This window comes from Vespula pensylvanica, chromosome 17 (genome assembly GCF_014466175.1).
Source record: "Vespula pensylvanica isolate Volc-1 chromosome 17, ASM1446617v1, whole genome shotgun sequence".
NCBI classification, from domain to species: domain Eukaryota; kingdom Metazoa; phylum Arthropoda; class Insecta; order Hymenoptera; family Vespidae; genus Vespula; species Vespula pensylvanica.
This window is the reverse complement of record NC_057701.1, coordinates 1609777-1631864: the sequence shown is the minus strand read 5'-3', so window position 1 is coordinate 1631864 and position 22088 is coordinate 1609777. Positions and strand designations below refer to the sequence as shown.

Here is a 22088-nt window from a genome sequence, read left to right as displayed (position 1 = left end):
ATCTATGAATACACACTTATACACACACATATATAAATGTATACGTGTGTATACATACCGGATGTATCCGGTACGATATCATAGAAACCAGTTTGGAGATGACTCAAAACCTGCTACTACCCACCGTATACCAATGTTCCAAATTAAAAAAAAAAAAAGTAAAGAGATATGCGATAAAAAAAAGAAGAAGAAGAAGAAAAAGAAGAAGAAAAGAAAAACGAGATAGAAAAGAAAGGAAAAAGAAAAGAACGTTCATGCGTCATCGAGATAATGCAAATGTGAATAAACGCATTAAACTCTCTTTCCGGCATAAATAAACTTGGATAACAGGATACGTTTATATCTTTTATAATACCGAAGAAGCTCGCGAACCAAATTAGCATATTATTTATGAAATGATAGTGGTGATGGTGGGAGGGGGGAAGAATAGCGGAAGGGGTAGAAGGATGAGGAGGAAAGGAAGAGAGATGAAGGAAAATCAGGATGTTGGTTGTTCCGTTAGAAAAGATATATATGCATATATATATATATATATATATAAATAGATAGATAGATATAGATATAGAAAGACTCGTATCAAACGAGTTTAAAAATTTATACATCCCTTCGAATCGTGGGAATGAATGCGTTAAAACTCGAACAAAATTTTGTCTTCACGAGAGTTAATTTCTCGTTGGCACTTGATGATTATACATAGATAGCGTTAAAATGCAACCGACTTTGCATCGTTACCTCGAAGCAATGGAGTGGAATGAAGGAGGTGAGTTGAGGTGAAGTGAAGTTAGGTTAGGTAAGTTGAGGTAAGCTAAGGTAAGGGGGTGGTGAGATGGTTGGTGGTAATGGCAATGGTAGTGGTAGTGTTGATGGAAGTTAAATCACACTACGATAGCTACGAAAGCGTTTATTCTTCCTTCTTCCTTCTTCCTTCTTCCTTCTTCTTCTTCTTCTTCTTCGTCCTCTTCTTCTTGGTCTTTAACATTAAGATTGAAAAGGAAGCATTAACGGACCGTATACGGTTGAAGTAATCCCAAATGACTGGGATTTTTAAAGAATGAATCTTGTTCCTTAAGAATTTCTTTCTCTCTCTCTTTCTCTCTCTCTCTCTCTCTCTCTCTCTCTCTCTCTCTCTGTCTTTGATATTTTCTTTCTTACATTTAAATCTTATCGCTTACATTTGGATTTCGCAGGATTCACAGATTTTCACAGATTTTCTCAGATTTCCAGAAACACATGGATTCGTAGATATATCCCTGCGAAGGGACAAGATCGTTTTCTTTTTCGTTTCTTTTCTTTTTCTTCTTTTTTTTTTTTTCTTCCCTCGTTAGCAATGACATGTCATTGGCATCAAGTTTTTTTTTTGTGTATTTTTTTTTCCTTCAAGATCGTTAGGATCACTCCAAGAGATCGTCGCGTTTATCATCATCATCATCATTATCATTATCATTATCATCATCATCATCATCATCATTATCATTATCATTATCATCATCATCATCATCGTCGTCGTCATAGTTGCTGGATAGTAAATAAGAGAAGGGAAATCGTACTCGAGGTTCTAAGTGTCTTCAACGAGTATATATATATATATATATATATATATATATATTTTACTGACAAAAAATATCGGTATTTATATAATTACAAGGATCTCTTATAAAACGAGACTGTGTGTGTATGCGTTTATGTATGCTTATGTTAGCACGTTTTTTTTAAGGAAAGAAAGGGACAATGGATGGGTGGGTGGATTAGCAACAGGAACTTAGATAAGAAAAAGTGAGATAGTGCGAGAGGAAGTTTTTCTTTCTTTTAATAGGAAATTAAATCTTCCTTGTCGCAATCGTTGTCAATAATTACCTCTTACGGGTTGCGTTCACGATTTTTTTTTTTTTTTTTTTTTTTTTTTTTTAAATGGGAACAAGGCTGAACGAAAAAAGAATCGAAGTTCTTAGATTTATTTTAATAATCGATTACTCTTTTATTCATTCATTTATTTATTTTAGACTTAAAATCTTTTTCGTTTTTTAAATCGTAAAACTACAATAATAAACGTAATCATTATAATCCAACTTGATGATCCTCGAAGTAGATCAATCGATCAATTGTAATAATAGTTCAGTAGATCAGAAACTTTTAACTCGGGAATATTATGGGAAATAATTTTGTTATATCAAGTAGTCGTTGTACAAAGTTTTCATAAACTTTTGTGTTAAAAAAAAAAAAAAAAAGAAAGAGAGAAAGAGAGAAGTAAGGAAGATAAAAGAAAATATTGCAACATCGATTGAAACAAACGCAACGAAAACCCTTATGGAAGAACTAAAAGGAGGGGTTACTTATTTTGTTCAAAGGAAAAACATACTAGATCTCGTTCGTGTTCGCTCGACAATATCTGAAGAATCCCATTACCGATGTTACAAAAAGAACGATTGCATTGTATGCTTTTGTCGAGAAATTCATGGCTGGCTGGAATGGTGGGATTGGGTGATGGAGTGGGTGGTGGTAGTGATGCTGGAGGTGATAGTGATGGTGATGGTGATGGTGATGGAGAAGGGGAAGGGGTAGGGTAAGAGGGAGAGGGAAGGTAGGGCGGCGGTTTAGTACGATGAAAAAGTTGGATCTCAAAGTCGATTTTGTATTACTGGTGTGTACGGATTCCCACGAAGAAGAAGAAGAAGAAGAAGAAGAATCTTGGCTGGGGGCTAAAGCCGTTGGCTTAAGAGAAAAGAAGAAGAAGAAGAAGATGAAGAAGAAATAAAGAGAGAGAGAGAGAGAGAGAGATGGAAAAGGAGAGCAATGTCTAAATAAACGGTTTGCCTTCTTGCTGTGTGGAGTATGAAAAAAAGAGGAAGGAAAGAAAGATCGGAAGAGATTGGCGCCGTTCACTTCGAGATGAAAACGTGGAGCAAAGAAGTTAAAAGTGGTATGAGGAAGATAAAGAAAGAAGGAGAAGAAGAAATAAAAGAGAGAGAGAGAGAGAGAGAGAGAGAGAGAGAGAGAGAGAGAGAGAGAGAGAGAGAGAGAGAGAAAGAGAAAGGGAGAGAGAAAATGAGGGCAAAAGGGAGGATCGTTTCGAACACGCAAGCCAAAGATGATTACCCATCTCCTAGACCTACAGCCATCTTTGAGACCCCCTCAGGGCCTGGTAGGACCCTTTTCCCTTTCTCTCTCTTTCTCTCTCTTTCTCTCTCTTTCTCTCTCGCTATTTCTTTTTATCCACCTTCTTTTTCGTTCGTACTCTTTATCATGATATTTTTATTAATACGATAGTTCCACTTTTTTAAGTCGACTGAAATTTTCCAGAATACGAAAAGTCCACACACGTGTGCGCGCGATGCGTGTATCCAATTTCAATGGATTGTAAGAAGAAAAAAAATTGAAGTAGTCAACCCCCTCTCTCTCTCTTTTTATCTATATTCTACATTCTCATTCATACTTATTTACTTGTCATTCTTATTAATACGATACAATTTCACTTCTATAAATCGACTGATATTTTCAAGATAGGTATATATATATATATATACTATATATACCTATCCAATTTCAATAAATTGCTAGAGAAAGAAGAGAGAGGGTAAGAGAAACTATTTTAATTCTCGATACCCTATTTCTTAGAAAATACTCGTTGAATCTCGTGAATTGTACAGAAATGTACATAGAGAAAGAAAGAAAGAAAAAGAGAAAGAGAGAGAGAGGGAGTTATACATACATACATACATACATACATACATACATACATGAATGAATATATATATGTATATGTATATATGTATGTATGTATGTATATATATATATATATATATATATATATATATATATATATATATATATATATATATAATAGGACCTTGAACGAGAGTCGAACGTGCAGTATCGAGAAGGACGTTGTTGGCGTTGTTCGTTCTCTTACAAAGTTTCTCTTCTCTTCATTTCACTTCAGTACACTACCTACTCTACACTACACTACGCTTCACTTCACTTCACTTCACTTCACTTCATTTCTCTTCTCTTCTTCTCTCTTCTCTTCTCTTTATCTTTATCTTTCTCTGTTCGTAGCCATAATCGTCTTTTTATCTTCCTTGGCTACCGCACAACCAACGATACATTTCCCTGCGCTTTCAAGCCCGAGGCAAATCGGGTTGCGTTGCAGGTGAAACGAACGAATAAGTTGGTTCCGTTTCACTGCATACATATATTACATACACATACACATCACGTATATGTATATAGTAATTCTATAAGCATGTCTCTTTTTAAAGTATATATACTATATAGTTCATCGAGTTATTTCTATTTTAGGGACTCAAAGCGTCTTCTGCTCCTTTCGATTTTTCGTTTAAATCTTTTACTTACTACAGACTATTTCGATGTATACCAATTTTTTATTTCCTTTTTCTTTTTTTTTTTTTTACTCTAGTCCTGCTTCTTTAAACTCTAAATTGGAGTGTTTACAAGATGATCAATTTTTAAGGATACCATAGTACCAACGCGAACGTACTGATTTTAATTTTTCATTCTATTCTTTAATTCAATTAATTCGATTTTTATATTTGTATTAATTCTTTATCCAAGATCTCTTTTTTATCAATGCATTTAGATTCGAAGTATTGTTATCGAAAGAAATCGAACGTTACGAATATCCCGAAAAGATTTCGAATAGATTCGATCTTTCGAACAGCACCATACGTTGAAACGTATTCACTCTTCACGTATTCGAGAGAGAAAGAGGAATTCCTAAAGGTATATATACATGAGTAGACGAATCTAAAGTCTGGTTAAAAGAGACGGAAATAAGGAGAAGTTGGGGGCCCACCCACTGCATACATACATACATACATACATACATACATACATACATACATACATAGATAAATATATACATATATATAAAATTTATTCAGTGATAAGATCTACGTGCCCGAAATGTAATAGTAAAAGAAGAACGAAGGACACATATGCAGTTACGATTTATACGTAACTTTTCCATGTAAAAAAAGAAAAAAGAAAGAAGAAGAAGAAGAAGAGAATGAAGAAGAATAGGAAGGAGAAGACGAAGAAGACGAAGACGAAGACGAAGACGAAGACGAAGACGAAGACGAAGACGAAGCAACAACGACGAAGGTATCTTTGGCTACGCCTTCGACGCTTCTCGGGATAGCACGGCCATCGAAAATTGGTATTCCCCGGTAGGTATGAGTTAGCGGCATCGGTATGTGAGTATTATACCTTTTGTATTCCGATGTGACACGCCTCCGTCACGTTTGCGGCCGTACAACACTACGACGCTGTAAGACCATGCCGAGAGAGCACCAACCAACGAACCAACGAACCAACCAACCAACCAACCAACCAACCAATGAACCAACCAACGAATCAACCAACCAAGCAACCAAGCAAAGCAACCAAGCAAGATAGCTCTAGCAAGCAAGCAAGCTAGCAAGCAAGCTAGCAAGCAAGCAAGCAAGCAAGCAACGATGACAACGAACGGACAATAAGAGAAAGAGAAAGAGAGAGAGAAAGAAAGAAAGAAAGAAAGAAAGAGAAAGAGTTGATGGTAAAAGGGAGAGGTGGTAAAGGTAGGAGGACAAACGATAAGTGTCCTCGAGTGTACCTACGAGATGTGCGTACGTGTGTGACGAAACAGAGAAAGAAAGAGAGAGTAAGATGGAAAATGATCATGTGTCTTTAAGCGTGTAAGTCTCTCTTCTTCTCTCTCTTTATAAATATGTAAGTGTGTGTGTGTGTTAAAAAAAAGCATTCTGGTAGCAGAGCAACCACTGTCCTTCTTCTCCCTCTACTTCGAGTATGTACGTTTGAGAATACATTATGTAAGCAAAAGGTTAAAAAAGTCTTGTGGAATATACTCCCCTCTCTTTCGCTCTGATCTCCTTAATCTTCTGTCTTTGTCCTTTCTCTGTCTTCTCTGTCTTTATCTTTCTTACCGTTTAGGCATCTCCTTTGGTTTCTATCGAAAGGTACCTTCTTCCTCTTGTCCTTGTCTCTTCATCCACGTTCCTCTATCTTTCTCTTTCTTTCGTCTCTGTCTTTTTTCTTGTTCTTTGTTTGTTTGCTTGATTCTTTCTTTCTTTCTTTCTTGAGTACGTTCATGGCGCAAGAGTATAAGAGTATCAGGGCATAGACCTTATATATGTTGTACATGGTTCTACATGGTACCTATAGGGTATGCCCAAGAAGTACCAAAAACATACACTCCTACTCATTCACTTTATATACGGTGAATTCGATTGAAAGAGATCTCGAAGATATATATATATATATATATATATATATATATATATATATAGAGATTGGAAAAATATTTTATCTTGATTCTAGTTGAATGAGAAGGGATTCTGTGTATGTGTATGTATGCATGTATCTGTGAGGAAAGAGAGAGGGAGAGAGAGAGAGGAGAGGAGAGAGGAGAGAGAGAGATCGTAGCAACGATTTTGTAGTAGTATCGTTGGAATAATTTTCTACGCGTTTTACGAGGATTACATGTTGATTTATTTCAAAAGATTATTAAGATAAACACACACACACACAGACACACACGCTACGAGATAACGATTTCATCAACTAATAACGATATATTATGTTTAATACTTTGATTATTCAACGATCTGCTTTTCATGGGACACCCTGTATATATAATACGAAATCGAGCTGCTCGCCTCGTCGAAAGAGGAAGAGAAAGAAAGAGAGATAGATTGAGAAGGACCGACAGAGACAGAGACAGAGAGAGAGAGAGAGAGAAAGAGAGAGAAGAAAAAAGGTGAAAACAATGCATCCTGGAAGCCGGACGAACTCCTCCGCGAGAAGAGCGATGGTGGATGTGAAAGAAGAGGGAGAGGGGAAGGTGGAGCTGAGGGATGAAGAAAGTGGGGATCGAGAGGACCCAATGGTCGTTGTCTTTTCTTCTTGTGGGACATCGACTATCTATCGTTGACGTTACTTCCTTTCCTTTCCTTTCCTTTTCTTTTCTTTTCTTTTCTTTTCTTTTCTTTCGTTTTTGATGTGGTCATGTGGTTTGGTTTAATCGATCAAATTTTTCAAATTTCCCGCCATACATGGAACGTTCTCATTGCCTGTTACGACGTTTCCGTTCTGTCTCTGTTTGAAAGAGGTGTAGCGAAGGTTCGAATTCTTTTTTTGAATAACGTTTCGAAAATTGTACGTTTTTGTAATGATAACGGAATGATAAGAGAGAGAGAAAGAGAGAGAGAGGAAGAGAGAGAAAGAGAGAGAAAGAGAGAAAGAGAGAAGAGAGCGCCATTTTCATTTACTTCGCGTCCCGCTTATCGGGCTAGATCTCCCACAACACATACGAACGCACCCGAACAACACTTCGGAGGAGAGTGAGCCCTACGTGTTTCGACTAACGTAGTAGGCGCTGAAATCACGTGATCCGATGATCGCCAACTTCCGTAACACCTTGTGTCGCTTACCTTCGAATAATGGCGGGAATGAAATGAAGAGTCGCGAGAGGAACCTTATAATAAAAATTCGTTTTGTGTTTTTTTTTCTTTCTTTCTTTCTTTTTTTTTTTTTCATTCGCTTCGTATTCGTTTTATTTACTCGTTCGTTTGATCGTTAAATTATTTATTTATTTATCTCAATCTCAAAAGAAATTCGCAAACTATTATATCTTTTCTTAGTTCAAAAGATGTGTATCGCTTTGAGATTGAAATATATGAATAAATAAAAATCATTACGAATTTGTTCATATCATTGTCATCGTACGAGTGTCGTATTTTTTATTTTTTTTAGAAAAGATATAAAAGGATTCTATCGACTTTGTAAAGGAATCGCATAAGCAAGAATGAGAATTTATTTTTTCTTCATTAATTATACATTTTTTAATTATATATTTTTTTTCTTTTTCCTCTATATAAAAATCAAATTTTGTTCGAAAAGAAAAAGAGAATCCTTTTATCGATTCTAGAGAATCACGCGATCTGAAATATTATATGAAACAATATTTTCTTCGTTCGTTCGTTCGTTCGTTGGTAGGAATTTTCATTGATCTTTTGAAAAGAGCACAAAAGCTAATTCTCGAGCTTTCGAAAAGTTTGTGGATGTTTGTGTGCGTGCAATGCGACATACACACATAAGGATTACTAAGATTTAAAAGGATTCGCGGGAGTAACCGGTCGAGTTAGGCAGTAAACCTTGGACATCGCTGTCTGACTTCTCCTCCTCCTCTTCTTCTTCTTCCTTTGAGTAGAAAATACATCCTCCTGTTTCACCCCGTTCGTCATCGTCTCTCTCATTTCCTCGTATTATTATTACAAACAAATACTGAGATACAACAAAAGTTTCTAGACGAGAAAAGTAAAAGTTCCTACACCGATCTATATACTTTACAATTCTAAACAAAGAGAAAAATTAGCCTTGAAAAACAAATAAAAAAAGACCTTTAAAATTAAGCATCCACCCTGTATATATATACTCTGCATACATATACATAAATCTGATAACACATCTTAACAATTTGATTGTAATTAGCTAAGGATGAGTTAATTAAAAAAGAACAAAAAAAAAAAAGAAAAAAGAAAAAAAAGAAAGAAAAAAGAAAGGAAAGATACGAGATAAAATGTTTATTATTGTCAAATTATAAAAAACATTTTCTTTTTTTCCTTTTTTTTTTTTATATAAACAATTCGTGCGTCACCGAAGTTGATTGCGTCTGATGGGGAGAATGACATTGAACTATCAAAAGAACGTAAGACTCACGAGAAATAATGGTCGTAATGGGAAAAAACTCGAGTTAATCTTCTTTTTCGTCCTCTCTCTCTCTCTCTCTCTCTCTCTCTCTCTCTCTCTCTCTCTCTCTCTCTCTCTTTCTTTCTTTCTCTTTCTCTCTTTGAAGAGAACAAATGGTTGTCGAGAAAATGGGGAAAAAAATGTTGAATCTATGGTACAAAAAGAGAGATAGAGATAGATTGATAGAGATAGAGAGAGAGAGAGAGAGAGAGAGAGAGAGAAAGAGAGAAGAGATAGTTGGCACCTCTCTCGTTTCGTAGTAAAAGTGCAGGTGCAACACCCAAGCGAGGATAGATGTCGGTGGTAGATAGTTCAGGGCACCCACAATAAATTTCACGATGCTACGATCCAGATAGTGAATCGACGCCTATGCGAGAAAAAGAGAGAGAGAGAGAGAGAGAGAGAGAGAGAGAGAGAGAGAGAGAGAGAGAGAGAGAGAGAGAAGGTTATATAGAGAGAGGATAGACGTTATGCTATCTATCGCTATGCTTTACCTTCTTCTTGCCATTGACCTCGGAAAGTGTTGCCCTGGCTAGACGCAGGAAACGTATCAGGAAAGTGTTCCATCTCTAATCCACGTATTATTACTATAGTAGAATGAAATTCTCTGTGTTACTATGAGTGAAGTCTTTACTCACGTTAAACAAGTGTTATAACGCACACGCAGATAATATATAATAGTTGCTACTTATTATACAATATTTCATTTTTCTTCCCACGTGTTGGCGAGTATCTCGATTATTATACTCATATATAGTTGTGCGCAACTATATACAAGAAGAAGAGTGTGTAGGATGTGGAAGTCACAAATGTTTCTCGGTAATTACGTCTATTTAGTTTTTACGATCTAAAAAGAGAAGGAAATTGATCCAGAAAGTCTATTTTTATTTAATTTCGTCGAGCATTTGAAGAGTTTATCGAAGAATAGTTAGAAATATAAATTAGGATGTTAATTTGAAAGTTAAACGAATATTATATTTGGTTAATGAATTATTATTACCTGATATGAAAGATAAAGGAGAGAGAGGAAGAGGGAGATAATTAGTCTGCATAAAAAAAAAAAGAAAAAAAGAAAAGAAAAGAAAAAAAGAAAAATTGTAGCTTCGAGATAATTGATAATACAAAAGATAAAAATAAAAAGAGATGGACAGAGAAAGAGAGAAAGAGAGAATGCGTGTTGTTAAGAAAGAGCGAGTATGCAATGCTAATTACGAGCAAACAGTCAAATCAGGAGAATATTCCACTATAAGGGTTTACACACATATGTATCTCTGCATATATATATATATATATATATATATATATATATAAACGATGGAAGCGTACGAAATACATAGTAGAGATTCGCCGTTAGCTTCCCTCGAGGGAAAAGAGCGTCCGTTTCCTCTCATAGTATACTGAGAGAACGTCATGGCTCGCTTGAGAAACGGAAACCACCTATTCCGATCTCGATTTATTCCGGAGTATGTGTATGTATATATATATATATATATATTTTATGTATATATCTATGTATATATAGTATGTATGTGTGTATGAACTTATATGTATATACGGTATGTATATATGATATATATGAACTTACGTATATGCTGTAGCTGTATGAATATATATATATATATGTGGTATTTGTATATGGTATGTGTGTGAGTAAGAGAGAACAATGCTACAGAGAGGATGGAAGAAAGAGAGAGAGAGAGAGAGAGAGAGAGAGAACCGATTTAACAACGAAAGTCAAAGCTAAACTGCAATGGCTTCCCCACATCCTTTCTATTCTTTGTCAAACGATTTCACGACCGATCCTCTTAGTCGGAACGTTTTAATGAACGTACGAGATTAATTAATCGTTTACATTCGAGTTTAGAATCGATCGCATTTTTCGTTTTGAATCGTTATGCAGAGATCGAGGATTAGAATTTTGTATGATCGTTGATGATAGTATCTGATCGTATATATTTTTTTTTTGTCGTCGTAATTACGTAATATATAATATTCGTGATATAAATCGAAGACATGATCATTTTCTAATATTGCAATTACGTATCATACGTAGAATGTAAAACAATTATACAAATTCATCTTTCTTCATTACCGTCACTTCAGCTCGGTCCATCGTCGCTTATTAAAAATAATAAACATTATATAACACCCAATCAACTTCGACTATAATATTCTTATTTTATTTATTTTAAAGATAATGAAGTTACAGATGGAGGATGTACTTATTTATCTTTTTGAGTACTCGAAGAGAGAAAGATCGAGAGATCACTTAGAGTAAATCAATCATTGACGTAGAAAGGAAAGAAAGAAAAAGAGAAGGTAAAAAGAAAGAAAGAAAAAAAAAGAAATAATAATAAGAAAAAAGAGAGAGAGAGAGAGAGAGAGAGAGAGAGAGAGAGAGAGAGAGAGAGAGAAACCGTTAGAAAAGGAAAGACTTCTTTTCTCGAGTAATCTTAAAAGAACTATAGACGAACTATAGAGAACAACTATTACAACGACATAGACGACGACATTTTCTAGTGACTCGACCAGTTAGACGTGTTCAATGACGCGTGCAATTCGCGATTTAAATTGCTACGCTCGATCGAACGACGTCCGATCGATCGACCGATCGATCGATCTACCTATCGATCTATCGATCTATTCTATATCGCGACCGTACGAGTGATCTATGATTGCGTTTACCTTCGAAAACTAATTTTCTCTATTTCAATTTCTATTTCAATTTCTATTTCAATTTCTATTTCTATTTCTATCTATCTATCTATCTATCTATCTATCTATCTATCTATCTATCTATTTATTTATCTATCTAACGAGGATGATTATTTCTTCGTAATAACTCGATACCATTTCGATCTCGTTACAGAGCTCCAATCTCGGCCAGGAATTGTTGGATAGAGTATTCAGGCATTTGAATCTCTTAGAAACTGCTTACTTCGGTCTACGTTATTTGGATCACGAAAATCAAACGGTGAGATAATCATTTTCTATGATGAAGAATATATATATATATATATATTTTTTTTTTTTTCTGTAAAAAGCAAAATCAATATTTGCCTGTTTTATTTATCTGTCTATTATTTTTCTTTTCAATATCTTTATCTGTCCCACATATCTTATGATATATACATACATACGATCTTTGCTTAAAATAATATATACATACACATACATGCATACATACATACATATATATATATATATCCTTGGTATATCATTGGCTGAGACTCTTCTTCGTGTATTCTTTGAATATGAGAGAGGGAATAAGTCCCTAGAGATGTCCGATTGGCTGGCCCTCGAGGCACAGACGGATAAGACTATTATCTACGGGAAATGTCGAGCTGCTGCAATTTCCGCTTGACAGTTCTCGATCGACAGTCTCGATGTAATACTCTCTCTCTCTCTCTCTTTCTCTCTTTCTATCACTTTTTTCAATCGTTACGATATAATTATATCGAGATTGGCCTACCAAAATTTCCTAAACGAGCCAAAAGTTCTTAGATCATTCCAAAATTCATCAATCACTATTTCTTTTTATTTAATATTTTATAAGCTAAATTTTTTTCTTTTCTTTCTTCTCTCTTTTTTTTTTTTTTTAAGATCATAAAACTACAAGAACCTCGAAAAAAAATTACAAGATTTAATTGAGAGTTAAAAATTTCTGATGTTTCTCTCTCTCTCTCTCTTTTTTTTTTTTTTTTTTTTTGGATCATCTAGAAACTTTCGATTCTAATTTTCGTAAAAAATCGTTTGAAGAAGCTGCTTTTTACCATAGATCAATCGTTTACTCACTTTTATCTATTTATTTCTCTCTCTTTCTATATATATATATATATATATATTTATTTTTTCTTTTCTTTTTTTCTAGCAATGGCTAGATCCCAGCAAAAAAATTGGCAAACAGCTGAAAGTCCAAAAAGGCGATCCAACCTCGGACGTTCATACTCTTTACTTCGGTGTGAAATTTTATGCTGCCGATCCATGCAAACTCATCGAAGAGATTACAAGGTAATATATATATATTTACATATATATTCTCGTTTCTTAGTTTTTTTAATTAATAGTCGTATAATAAGATCCGTCATGAATTAAAAATACTATCATAATCGACTAGTTTCTTTCTTTTTTTTTCTTCTAACTTTCTCTCTCTTTCTTTAAAGATAATATTTCATAAAAAAATATCGTCTACAGTAATTAACATTTATCTTCTAATCGAGCATAATTCTTTTCTTATCTTTTTTCATATAATTTTTTTTAATAAATTTCGTATAAAATTAATTGAAATATATATACATATACACACACATACGAGTGTGTGTTATAACTCTTTTTCTTTCTTTCTCTCTCTTTTCTCTCCCTCGTACGATTAAAAAAGAAAGAAAAAAAAAAAAAATCGACTTTACCGTTTGACATTCGACGATATGACTCCCCCTTTTATCTCTCTCTTTCTCTTCTCTCATTTCTTTTTCACTCGAACGAAGTAACATTTCCGTAGCTTCGTCACAACGAGAGCCGCTATTATGCGTAAAAAAAAGTGCAGTTTCTCTGCTATTCCAAGCCAAATACCCTCCATATATATATATACACAGACACACACACACACACACATATTTATACATATATACAGAACACCTACGTGCGTGTGTGTGTGTGTGTCTCCTGTAATCTTTCAATCAGTCTCGACAACACTAATGGAGTCTTTACAGTACACATACACACACACACATATACGTGCGTGTGCCATCATATGATTCTCTTTTTCTCTCTTAGCACCCTTTTTCTCTTATATTCTCTCTCTCTTTTTCTCTTACACACACAAACAGACAGAGTGTCCTATGAGGCATACACCGAGTGATATCAGACTCCAGTGGATGACAGTGCCCTTCTCTCGTTATCCTAATGAGTCAGATTCCAAATTCTACACAACGTTGTGAGCTCGTTTGAAAATTTCCTTTCGTCGTTGTTGTATTGAAAGAGGTAGTGAGAAGAGTGAGGGTGTAGAGTGAACAGGAGGGAGGATAAGAGAGTAGTGAGGGAGCAGTGATGGAGTGGATTGAAATTTAATATCCTCCTACTCTTTCTCTTCCTCCTTTTCCGTAACATTCTTCTCAAGCAAATAACGTTTTCCTTAGTTTCTATGAAATAATACATACATATCCACGGATATATATGTATATATGTATATACCTGTTTCGAAAATCTTTTTAGAGATCCTTATATGCTCGTTGACTTCGAAGATTATTTCATAAATGATATAAAAGATATAAAACGAGACGCGAAAGTGATACTTTGATTAAATTAAAAAGTATCTTGTTATCCATTGTATGGAATATTAATGGATGTCAGTCTCTTCTAATGATCTTTTCTTAATTAATTATAATTAATTTTTCAAGATCTTCTTAGCTGGTTTCTTTTCTTTTCTTTATATATATATATATATATTTATAATTATCGATTATTATTATTATTATGCATACGCACGCATGTATATACGGTGTGTGTGTGTGCGTGTGTGTGTGTGTGTGTGTGTGTGTGTGTGTGTGTATGGAGTATTTCTAGTAATTTTAACAAATTACTAGAAACTTTTATCTATTATTATTCTAATGAATTATCTATTATTATTATGAGAAAAGAATGATCGTGAAAACTCATTTATGGACAAGCTCTCTCTCTCTCTCTCTCTTTCTCATTTCTCTTTCTTGTAGAGACATATATAGAGCGTCTAAAGTCTCGTATAATTAAAATTGTGAAGTAAATTAATGAATCTCGACGTTTTAATAATCTTCGTTAGAAAAAGATTGCTTCTGCGTCGTCAAGGGTATATTATAAATAATTATCGATAATTTCCATGAGAAAAATAAAAATTATAATAAAAATTCATTCGTGGACCAGTTTCTCTCTCTCTCTCTCTCTCTCTCTCTCTCTCTCTCTCTCTCTCTCTCTCTTACACACACACACATACACTATACAGTACATATTTACATATATTACGATGGTTTGAAAATCACGACTCATTATTATTGCACGACAAGCCTCTTCTACGTGCCGCGTGAGATTTGACTTTAATTATGCGTCGACTTTTCCCTTAACCCCTGTCCCCTCTAGCCCTCTCTTCGTCATCTTTCCCTTCTACCCCTCATACGAGGTTGTACGCGTGAGATATAACTTTAATTATGACGCGGAGCTTTCGTACCGATAAATGGAGAGGCTTGGTAAATACTATAGCGGTATACCACTAACACCAACATTAACATCGACACTAATATACCACCAAGCAGTAGTAGTAATGCTAAAGCTTTTTCATCCTCTTTCACCCTTCTTAGTTCTTCTCAAGAGAAAAAGAGAAAGAGAGAGACACATAGACAAACTGAGAGAAAGAAAGAGAGAGAGAGAGAGAGAGAGAGAGAGAGAGAGAGAGAGAGAGAGAGAGAGAAAGAAAAAAGGGTGTTGTGAAAGCACGTAGTAGTAAAGTCTGTCATCGATGAATCAGCTCGATTGATTTCTTCTCCTTTGGGAAAAGATCTGCTAAGATCGGAAAGATGTAGGTATAAAAAAGATAAAAAGAGGTAAAGATAGATAGAGAAAACACGAAGCTGAGAAAGATAACGTAAAGATGAGAAAAAAGAAACATGAAGCTGAGAAAGATAACCGTAAGAATGAGGAAGGAAGAACATGAAGCTGAGAAAGAGAAAGAGAAAGAGAGGTTCTTTTAAGTAACAGCACTTTAATCTCCGAACCGAATGCTGGATCCATGGAATTCATAAAAGTCGACATATCAACCAATCCCCTTGTCGTGTTCTCTATCTTTTTTCCGAATCTTTTCTCTCTCTTTTTTTCGTCTTTTTTTTTTACGATAAGTTCTGGAAAATAAAGAGGAATTCCTTTTTCCCTTAGGCGATATCACTGTGTCCTTTTCTTTTGCTACGGTGATATCGATTGCTTGTTGTAACTCTTTTCTCTTAGTAACTTGCTGTCATATGTCAGTGAGTGAATGACTGAAAGAGACAGACAAAGAGAGAGAGAGAGAGAGAGGAAAGATTCTTCTAAACTTGTCATCTTTTTACTTTACGTGTTGTGTGTGTGTGTATGTGGTATGTATGAAAAAGTCCTTCAGTTTCTTCGTCCTATGTGTTACCTTATGATGTCTCGCCTTTCGAGATGTTATTTCTAGAAAACCTTAAAGGATATCTTTTTCTTCTGCGTTGCGCGAGCTTTATAGAAGAAATCCTTCAATGCCTCTATGTGTTGGTCGAATGTAAGAGAAATCACGTATGTTTCTTTTTCTTCTTCTTTTTTTCTTTTCTCTTATAGAGAAAGACAAAGGAAATATGATGGGTTAGGTAGAAAGATCAGGAGGAAGTAAAAAAAAGAAAAGGATAATAATCTTTTTCTTTTTTCTTTTTCTTTTTTTTTTTTTTTTGGAGAGAATACTCTGATTTCAGATTAATTAATTCCTGAATCATAAGAGAAAAAATAAAGAGCTTCTAGAATCTGTCATATAATAGAATTTTGCGAATGTATGGAGAACGTCATATAGAGTTGCAAGGTTAAACGATAAAAGAGCGTTATTTGAAGTCTAAGAAAAAGAAAGGAGAAAAAGAAAAAAAGAAGTAGAAGAAAAGAGCGAATGAGAAGGAAGTTTAAAAAGAGACGAACTCAATCTATATGCTAATATCACTCTCATCTTTTATTCTTGAGTATGACCGTAATCGATGGAACGTAACTTTTCTTACTTTATCAATTCTATTTTTTATTATTATTATTATTATCACTACTACTATAATTGTCGTGGGTTTTTATTGAAAATCAATAAATTCAACGTACACCTTGCACACGAGTTTCACTTTGTTTTTTCTCTAAATTTCGTTCGGTCACATGCATAAGAAATCTGCAATATTCATAGTCCAATTAAAAAAGAAACCAACCAACCAACCAACTAACCAACTAAATAAAAAAATAAAATAAGAAATAAGTCGAAATAAAAAATAAGTCGAAGAGAAGTTAGGATCCGTGTTCGAAAATATTTCAAGTGGGTTGGCGTGCGTTGTTGTTCACCATGGGCTACTCGAGCTTTTAACGTGCCGGTGGGTGGTTGGAGAACCGAAAAGAGAAAGAAATAGGGAAGGAGGAGAGAGAGAGAGAGAGAGAGAGAGAGAGACTGACTTCTCAACTCTCTTCTCTCTCCTACCAAGCTCTTTTGGGATCCCCCTGTAATCGAAAGAGAAACTCTCCTCTTTGACTCGTTTCTAACAACTAAGTCTGGACTCTCTCTCTCTTTCCCTCTTTTGGTCCATAGATTATATCCTCGTATTTTGCTCTAGGCAACGAACCGAATACCATCATCGTTGTGCTGCTCCCACCAATTAACTCCGTGCACCAATTATCCTACCGAAAATGAAAATTATAGGGAACATTCCTTCCTATCTAACGTTTGCCGCCAAGAGCCACGAAACTCTTCGCCGTTTTCGAATTTGTATTATCGTTTTTTAAAAATGCGCTCTCTTTTCTTTTTCTTCCTTTACTCTTTTTATCATTCTTCTTCTTCTTCTTCTTCTTCTTTTTTTTTATTCTTTTTGAAGGTACGCGTACCACTTGCTTTCTTGAAACGTTCTAATTTCTTAGGAATTTGGTATTACTTTTGTCTTCCTTTTCTTCTTATTCTTCTTTTTTTTTTCTTTGGCACTATCGTACCGTGTTTCTTCTTTATTTGATTTATTTATTTATTTTTGATAGTAGTAATATATTTCTAGAGAGAGATAATTTTTTTTCCTTCAGAGAAATAACGTAGATAATAATATTATTGAGAATTAAGTAATTTATTTATCCATCGTCCATCATCATCATCATCATCATCATCATCATCATCATCATCATCATCATCATCATCATAGTTCTTTTTATTATTAAAATATAGATAGTGATAAGGCATTGTTTAAATTCGAGTCGATAAATAGAGATACTCGTAAAAATCCAACGGTAAAAATCTTACGGTGGCACGAGCCCCGTTCTGTGAGTCACTCGCTTTTTGCTGCTACAAGGCCCTCTCTCTTTCTCTCTCTTTGTTCACTCGCGAGAAACTTGTCAAGGAAAAGAGAAAGAGAGAGAGAGAGAGAGAGAAAGAGATAGAGAGGTAGAGAGAAAAAAGGAACGGTCGAGCTATATATCGAGGTCGTGCCTATCTTACTAATGTCCGCCCACGAACGCACGAAAGGATTTTTAAGTTCCCTTTTGCGCCAGAGCGTAACTTCGCAAACGGTCCTTGGCAACGTTTAACCGTAAGGTTACGAGCCCACGTGTGTCTTGATACTTTTTGCAGATATTATTTGTTTGGTATAACCAATTCGTTTTATTCAATCGAATAAATAAATAAATAAATAAGTAAATAAATGAATGAAAAATTGTTAATATCAATAAAGTTTTTATGATAAAAAGTATTGCAGTGTCACAGGATGGAAAGATAAAGAAACTTTTCAATTAAAAATGGCTGACATCGATCTCTGACGATGTCGAATTAAAAATTAAAATAGAAATTGTTTATTGAAAGAACAAGAAAATGAGAGAGAAGGAGAGAGAGAGAGAGAGAGAGAGAGAGAGAGAGAGAGAGAGAGAGAATATCGTTGGATAGTGGAAAATAGGATGAGATAAGAGAAAGGAAAAGTCAAAGGGTGACGACGTAAGCCCCTTTGGATGGATTGAGATATAGGAATAAGATAGAAAGAGAAGGAATAACAAATAGGAAAAAGAAGAAAAGATAAAAAAGAGAGAAAGAGAGAGAAAAGAGAAGAAGGTTGGCTTGGCGAGAATGAAAAAACTGTCAAGTGGAATCAGGGGGATTAAAAGAAAGAAGGAGCAAGTGAGATAGAAATACATAGATAGATAGATAGATAGATAGATAAATAGAGAGAGAAAGAGAGAGAGAGAGAGAGAGAGAGAGAGAAGAGAAAGAAGGAGTAAGATTGAAAAGGGGATAAAAAAGGATGGAAACCCTTTAACGATAACTCTACGAGACAAGGTGCGGAGAAACCGCAAGGCGAAAGACCGTGGTAAAACTGAAGTTTGCGGCGAGACGTAAGCCGCAGGCTAAAAAATCCAACGTCACTTCTTGCTTTTAGATTTTTTCTTTTTCTTTTCTCTCTCTCTCTCTCTCTCTTTCTCGTTTTCTTTTTTTTTCCTTTCTTTTTTTATTGGTTTCTTCTTCTACTCCTCCTTCCTGTTCCACCTTCCTCCTTAATCTTATTTTTTTTTTCCTACTTTTCTTTCTTTTCTAATATCATAATAATATTAGAATATTATAGTGATATTGGCAAGTGTAAATTCTTTAGGATTTATCTTTTTATTTGTTGTTCTTATCTTTTTATTTTCTCTATCATTTCGCAGGTACCAATTCTTCTTGCAAGTGAAACAGGACATTCTGCAGGGAAGATTGCCCGTATCCTTCGATCTGGCAGCCGAGTTAGGAGCATACGTCGTACAATGTAAGTAATCGTATTACAAAATCGATATACGATACATGAATAAAGTGCGAACGGTTTATATATGTATGTCATTGTTTCTTTTTTATTTTAATGTACATATATATATATATATATATATATATATATATATATCATAAATATGCAAAAGTGGAGCAATAAAATTTTATTGGTAAAGTTGAAGGTTTCGATTAGAATGCATTTGTTTAATCACATGGAAATAGTTGGGGGATATTTGTATTCTCAAAGCCATAGTAAATGTCTCTTTTTCTCGCGAGGTAAGAATTGTACGAAGAAATTTTTTTTCTTGACGATTTAAGGAAGATTGGATTGGTACCACGAGATATTATACTCCCACGCGAACGAGATTTACATCGGCCAATGCAAAGCTACATTTTGCTCTCTCTCTCTCTCTCTCGCTCGCTCGCAATGTTCTTTTTCTTTCTTTTCTTTATTTTTCTTGACAAAACTCTTCTGACGTAATTGAAAAATACTTTAATCGAATGCATATATATATATATATATATATATATATACATATATATATACACGTACATACATACATACATACATACATACACACACACACACGTATATTTAATAATAGTTGAATAATAAATTTCGTTTGAAACTCGCGCTAAAATATTTACCACGAGCAGCGGCCATATTCGCGAGGGAAAAAAAGATAATTTCAAATCATCTGCACCTGCATCGATATTATTTATTAAACTCACGAATTATTCCAAATATATTAAGTAAGATATATCTTTTTTAATTCGCGTACGATATCATTAGAAAAAAAAAAGGAAAAGAACACGAGGGATTAAACCTTTCCAAAAAAAAAAAAAAAAAAAAAAAAAAAAAAAAAAAAAAAAAAAAAAAAAAAAAAAAAAAAAAAAAAACCGAATATTAATTTCTTCTCAGTCGAGCCGATCAGATCTGATGAAAAAAAGAAGAGATTGGAAAAAAAGATCGATATAATAAAACAGAGAAAGAAAGAAAGAAAGAAAGAAAGAAAGAAAGAAAAGAAAAAAAAAATAGAGACACCTTCGAAATAATTTCAAGAAAGAATTGAAGAAGTAATTGCGCGTTATTTAAGAGTTCAGCTACCGCGTTGGTGGACGATTCAGAGGTTAGGTTGGCAAGTCGTCCACGCGCATTAGTTATCTCCCGCGAGATTCAAAGTCATGCAAATAGAGAAAGGGAGTCTGTGAGGCAGAGATATATGTACCATGGTCTCTTTTTTCTCTCTCTCTCTCTTTTTCTTACATTCGCTTACTCTCTGTTTGCGTCTCACGGAACTTGAAAAGAAACGAAATGAAAGAGCTTTTCTTCGGCTACTCTCCGAATACGTTTGACAACGGAAGACGGAAGAGAGAAGACGTGCATCTTGCAGCTGATGATGCTAAGAAAGATCTACGAAGAAGAGTTGGAAGAAGAAGAAGAAGAAGAAGAAGAAGAAAGCTGAACAAGCATTTATTTTTTTAATAGAAGGGATATCTGTCTCTGTCTTTCCCAAGACTAAAATAAAACGCAAAACTCTTCATGTAAGAACTTCTATTTGATATACCAATGAAGTCCGAGTTTTTAACTCGAACGAGATCTTGTTTGATTGAAAGATTTACTCCAAGACTGTAAGAATAGAGATATCAAATTCAAAAGAAATCTTCATAAGATCAACAATAGAAAACGTTTTGATTCTTAATTCTCTCGTACCATGTTTTCGTTTAATTTCACAAAAAAATTAATTCTGAAACCTAATTTTCTTCTAATTTAAACAAAATCTTATCCGAAAGATTCACTCCGATAATGTTAAAAAAAAAAAGAAATCTCAAACTAAAAAAAAAAGTCTACAACAACAATAATAAAGAAAGAAGTATCGAAAGCGTGAGAAATATGAAGTTTCTTGGCATTAAAGCGAAGAAAGAACGTAAAGAACGTAATGGTAGGATGTAAATGAGAAAAAAAGGGGCGACAAAAAAGAAAGAAAAGAAAGGAAGAAAAAAAAGATATGGCCGGTGTTATTAGGTAAAGAAAAATTATGTTAGGTGGTAGCGAGGATAATCGGTTCGTCTTGACGATGGAAGGTACGATGGTACGAAGGTAGGATGTCCGGTAATTATACAAACGAACGAGCTTACAAGAGAAGACGACGGTGACGACAAGTAAGAAGGTGCAACAAAGTATTTTCTCTTTTTCTTCTTCTTCTTCTTCTTCCTTCTTCTTTATATTCTTATTCTTATTCTATGAAGTAGAGGAAGAAGATGATGATGATGATGATGATGATGAAGAAGAAGAAGAAGAAGAAGAAGAAGAAGAAGAAGAAGAAGAAGAAGAAGAAGAAGAAAAAGAAAAAGAGGAGGAGGAAGAAGAAGGGTTCAACCACAAAGAGAAAATAAACTGTTAGCTCTCTCTTGCGCTAGTCGGAGCCGATATTCATCAAAGTCAGTGATTCAATTAACAGAGTTGAGGTATGATCTCCTCAGGAGGCTGGATATAACCAAGAAGAGGAATCTTGGAAACGAGAAAGAAAGAGAGAAAGAAAGGGAGAGAGAGAAAGAGAGGGAGATGAAAAGATGTTAAACTACGTAGACGAAAGAAGGATGGACGATACTCTCGACGTTTCAAATTCCGGATGATGTACTTAAACTTGACGTGCGAACGAGCCCTCGTTAACATCCTCTTTAAGCTTCATCCACTGTCTATATTTTTTTTATTCATTCATTCATTTATATATTTATTTATTTATTTATTTATTTATTGATCTAATTTCATCCAGGATCATTATCGTTATTATTATTATTGTTATCATCATCAACATCATCATCATTATTTTTAATAAGAAAAAGT

At 34.4% G+C, this 22088-nt stretch overlaps 1 protein-coding gene across 11 annotated transcripts in view; it reads left to right on the top strand.

Annotated features, from left to right (window-relative positions):
- LOC122635193 (band 4.1-like protein 4) overlaps positions 1-22088 on the top strand; it is a 74235-nt gene that overhangs the window by 45881 nt on the left and 6266 nt on the right. For 10 of the 11 annotated variants that reach the window (XR_006328585.1, XM_043825126.1, XM_043825127.1 and 7 more), the window contains 3 exons: positions 11633-11737; positions 12635-12774; positions 19144-19241. Coding sequence is in view for 10 of the 11 variants with exons in the window: in XM_043825126.1 (XP_043681061.1) it covers positions 11633-11737; positions 12635-12774; positions 19144-19241 (343 nt within the window). In the remaining variant the exon portion in view is untranslated. Of the gene's footprint in view, positions 1-6745; positions 6879-11632; positions 11738-12634; positions 12775-19143; positions 19242-22088 lie in introns of those variants that run through there. The other variant, XM_043825130.1, reaches the window with a different exon arrangement.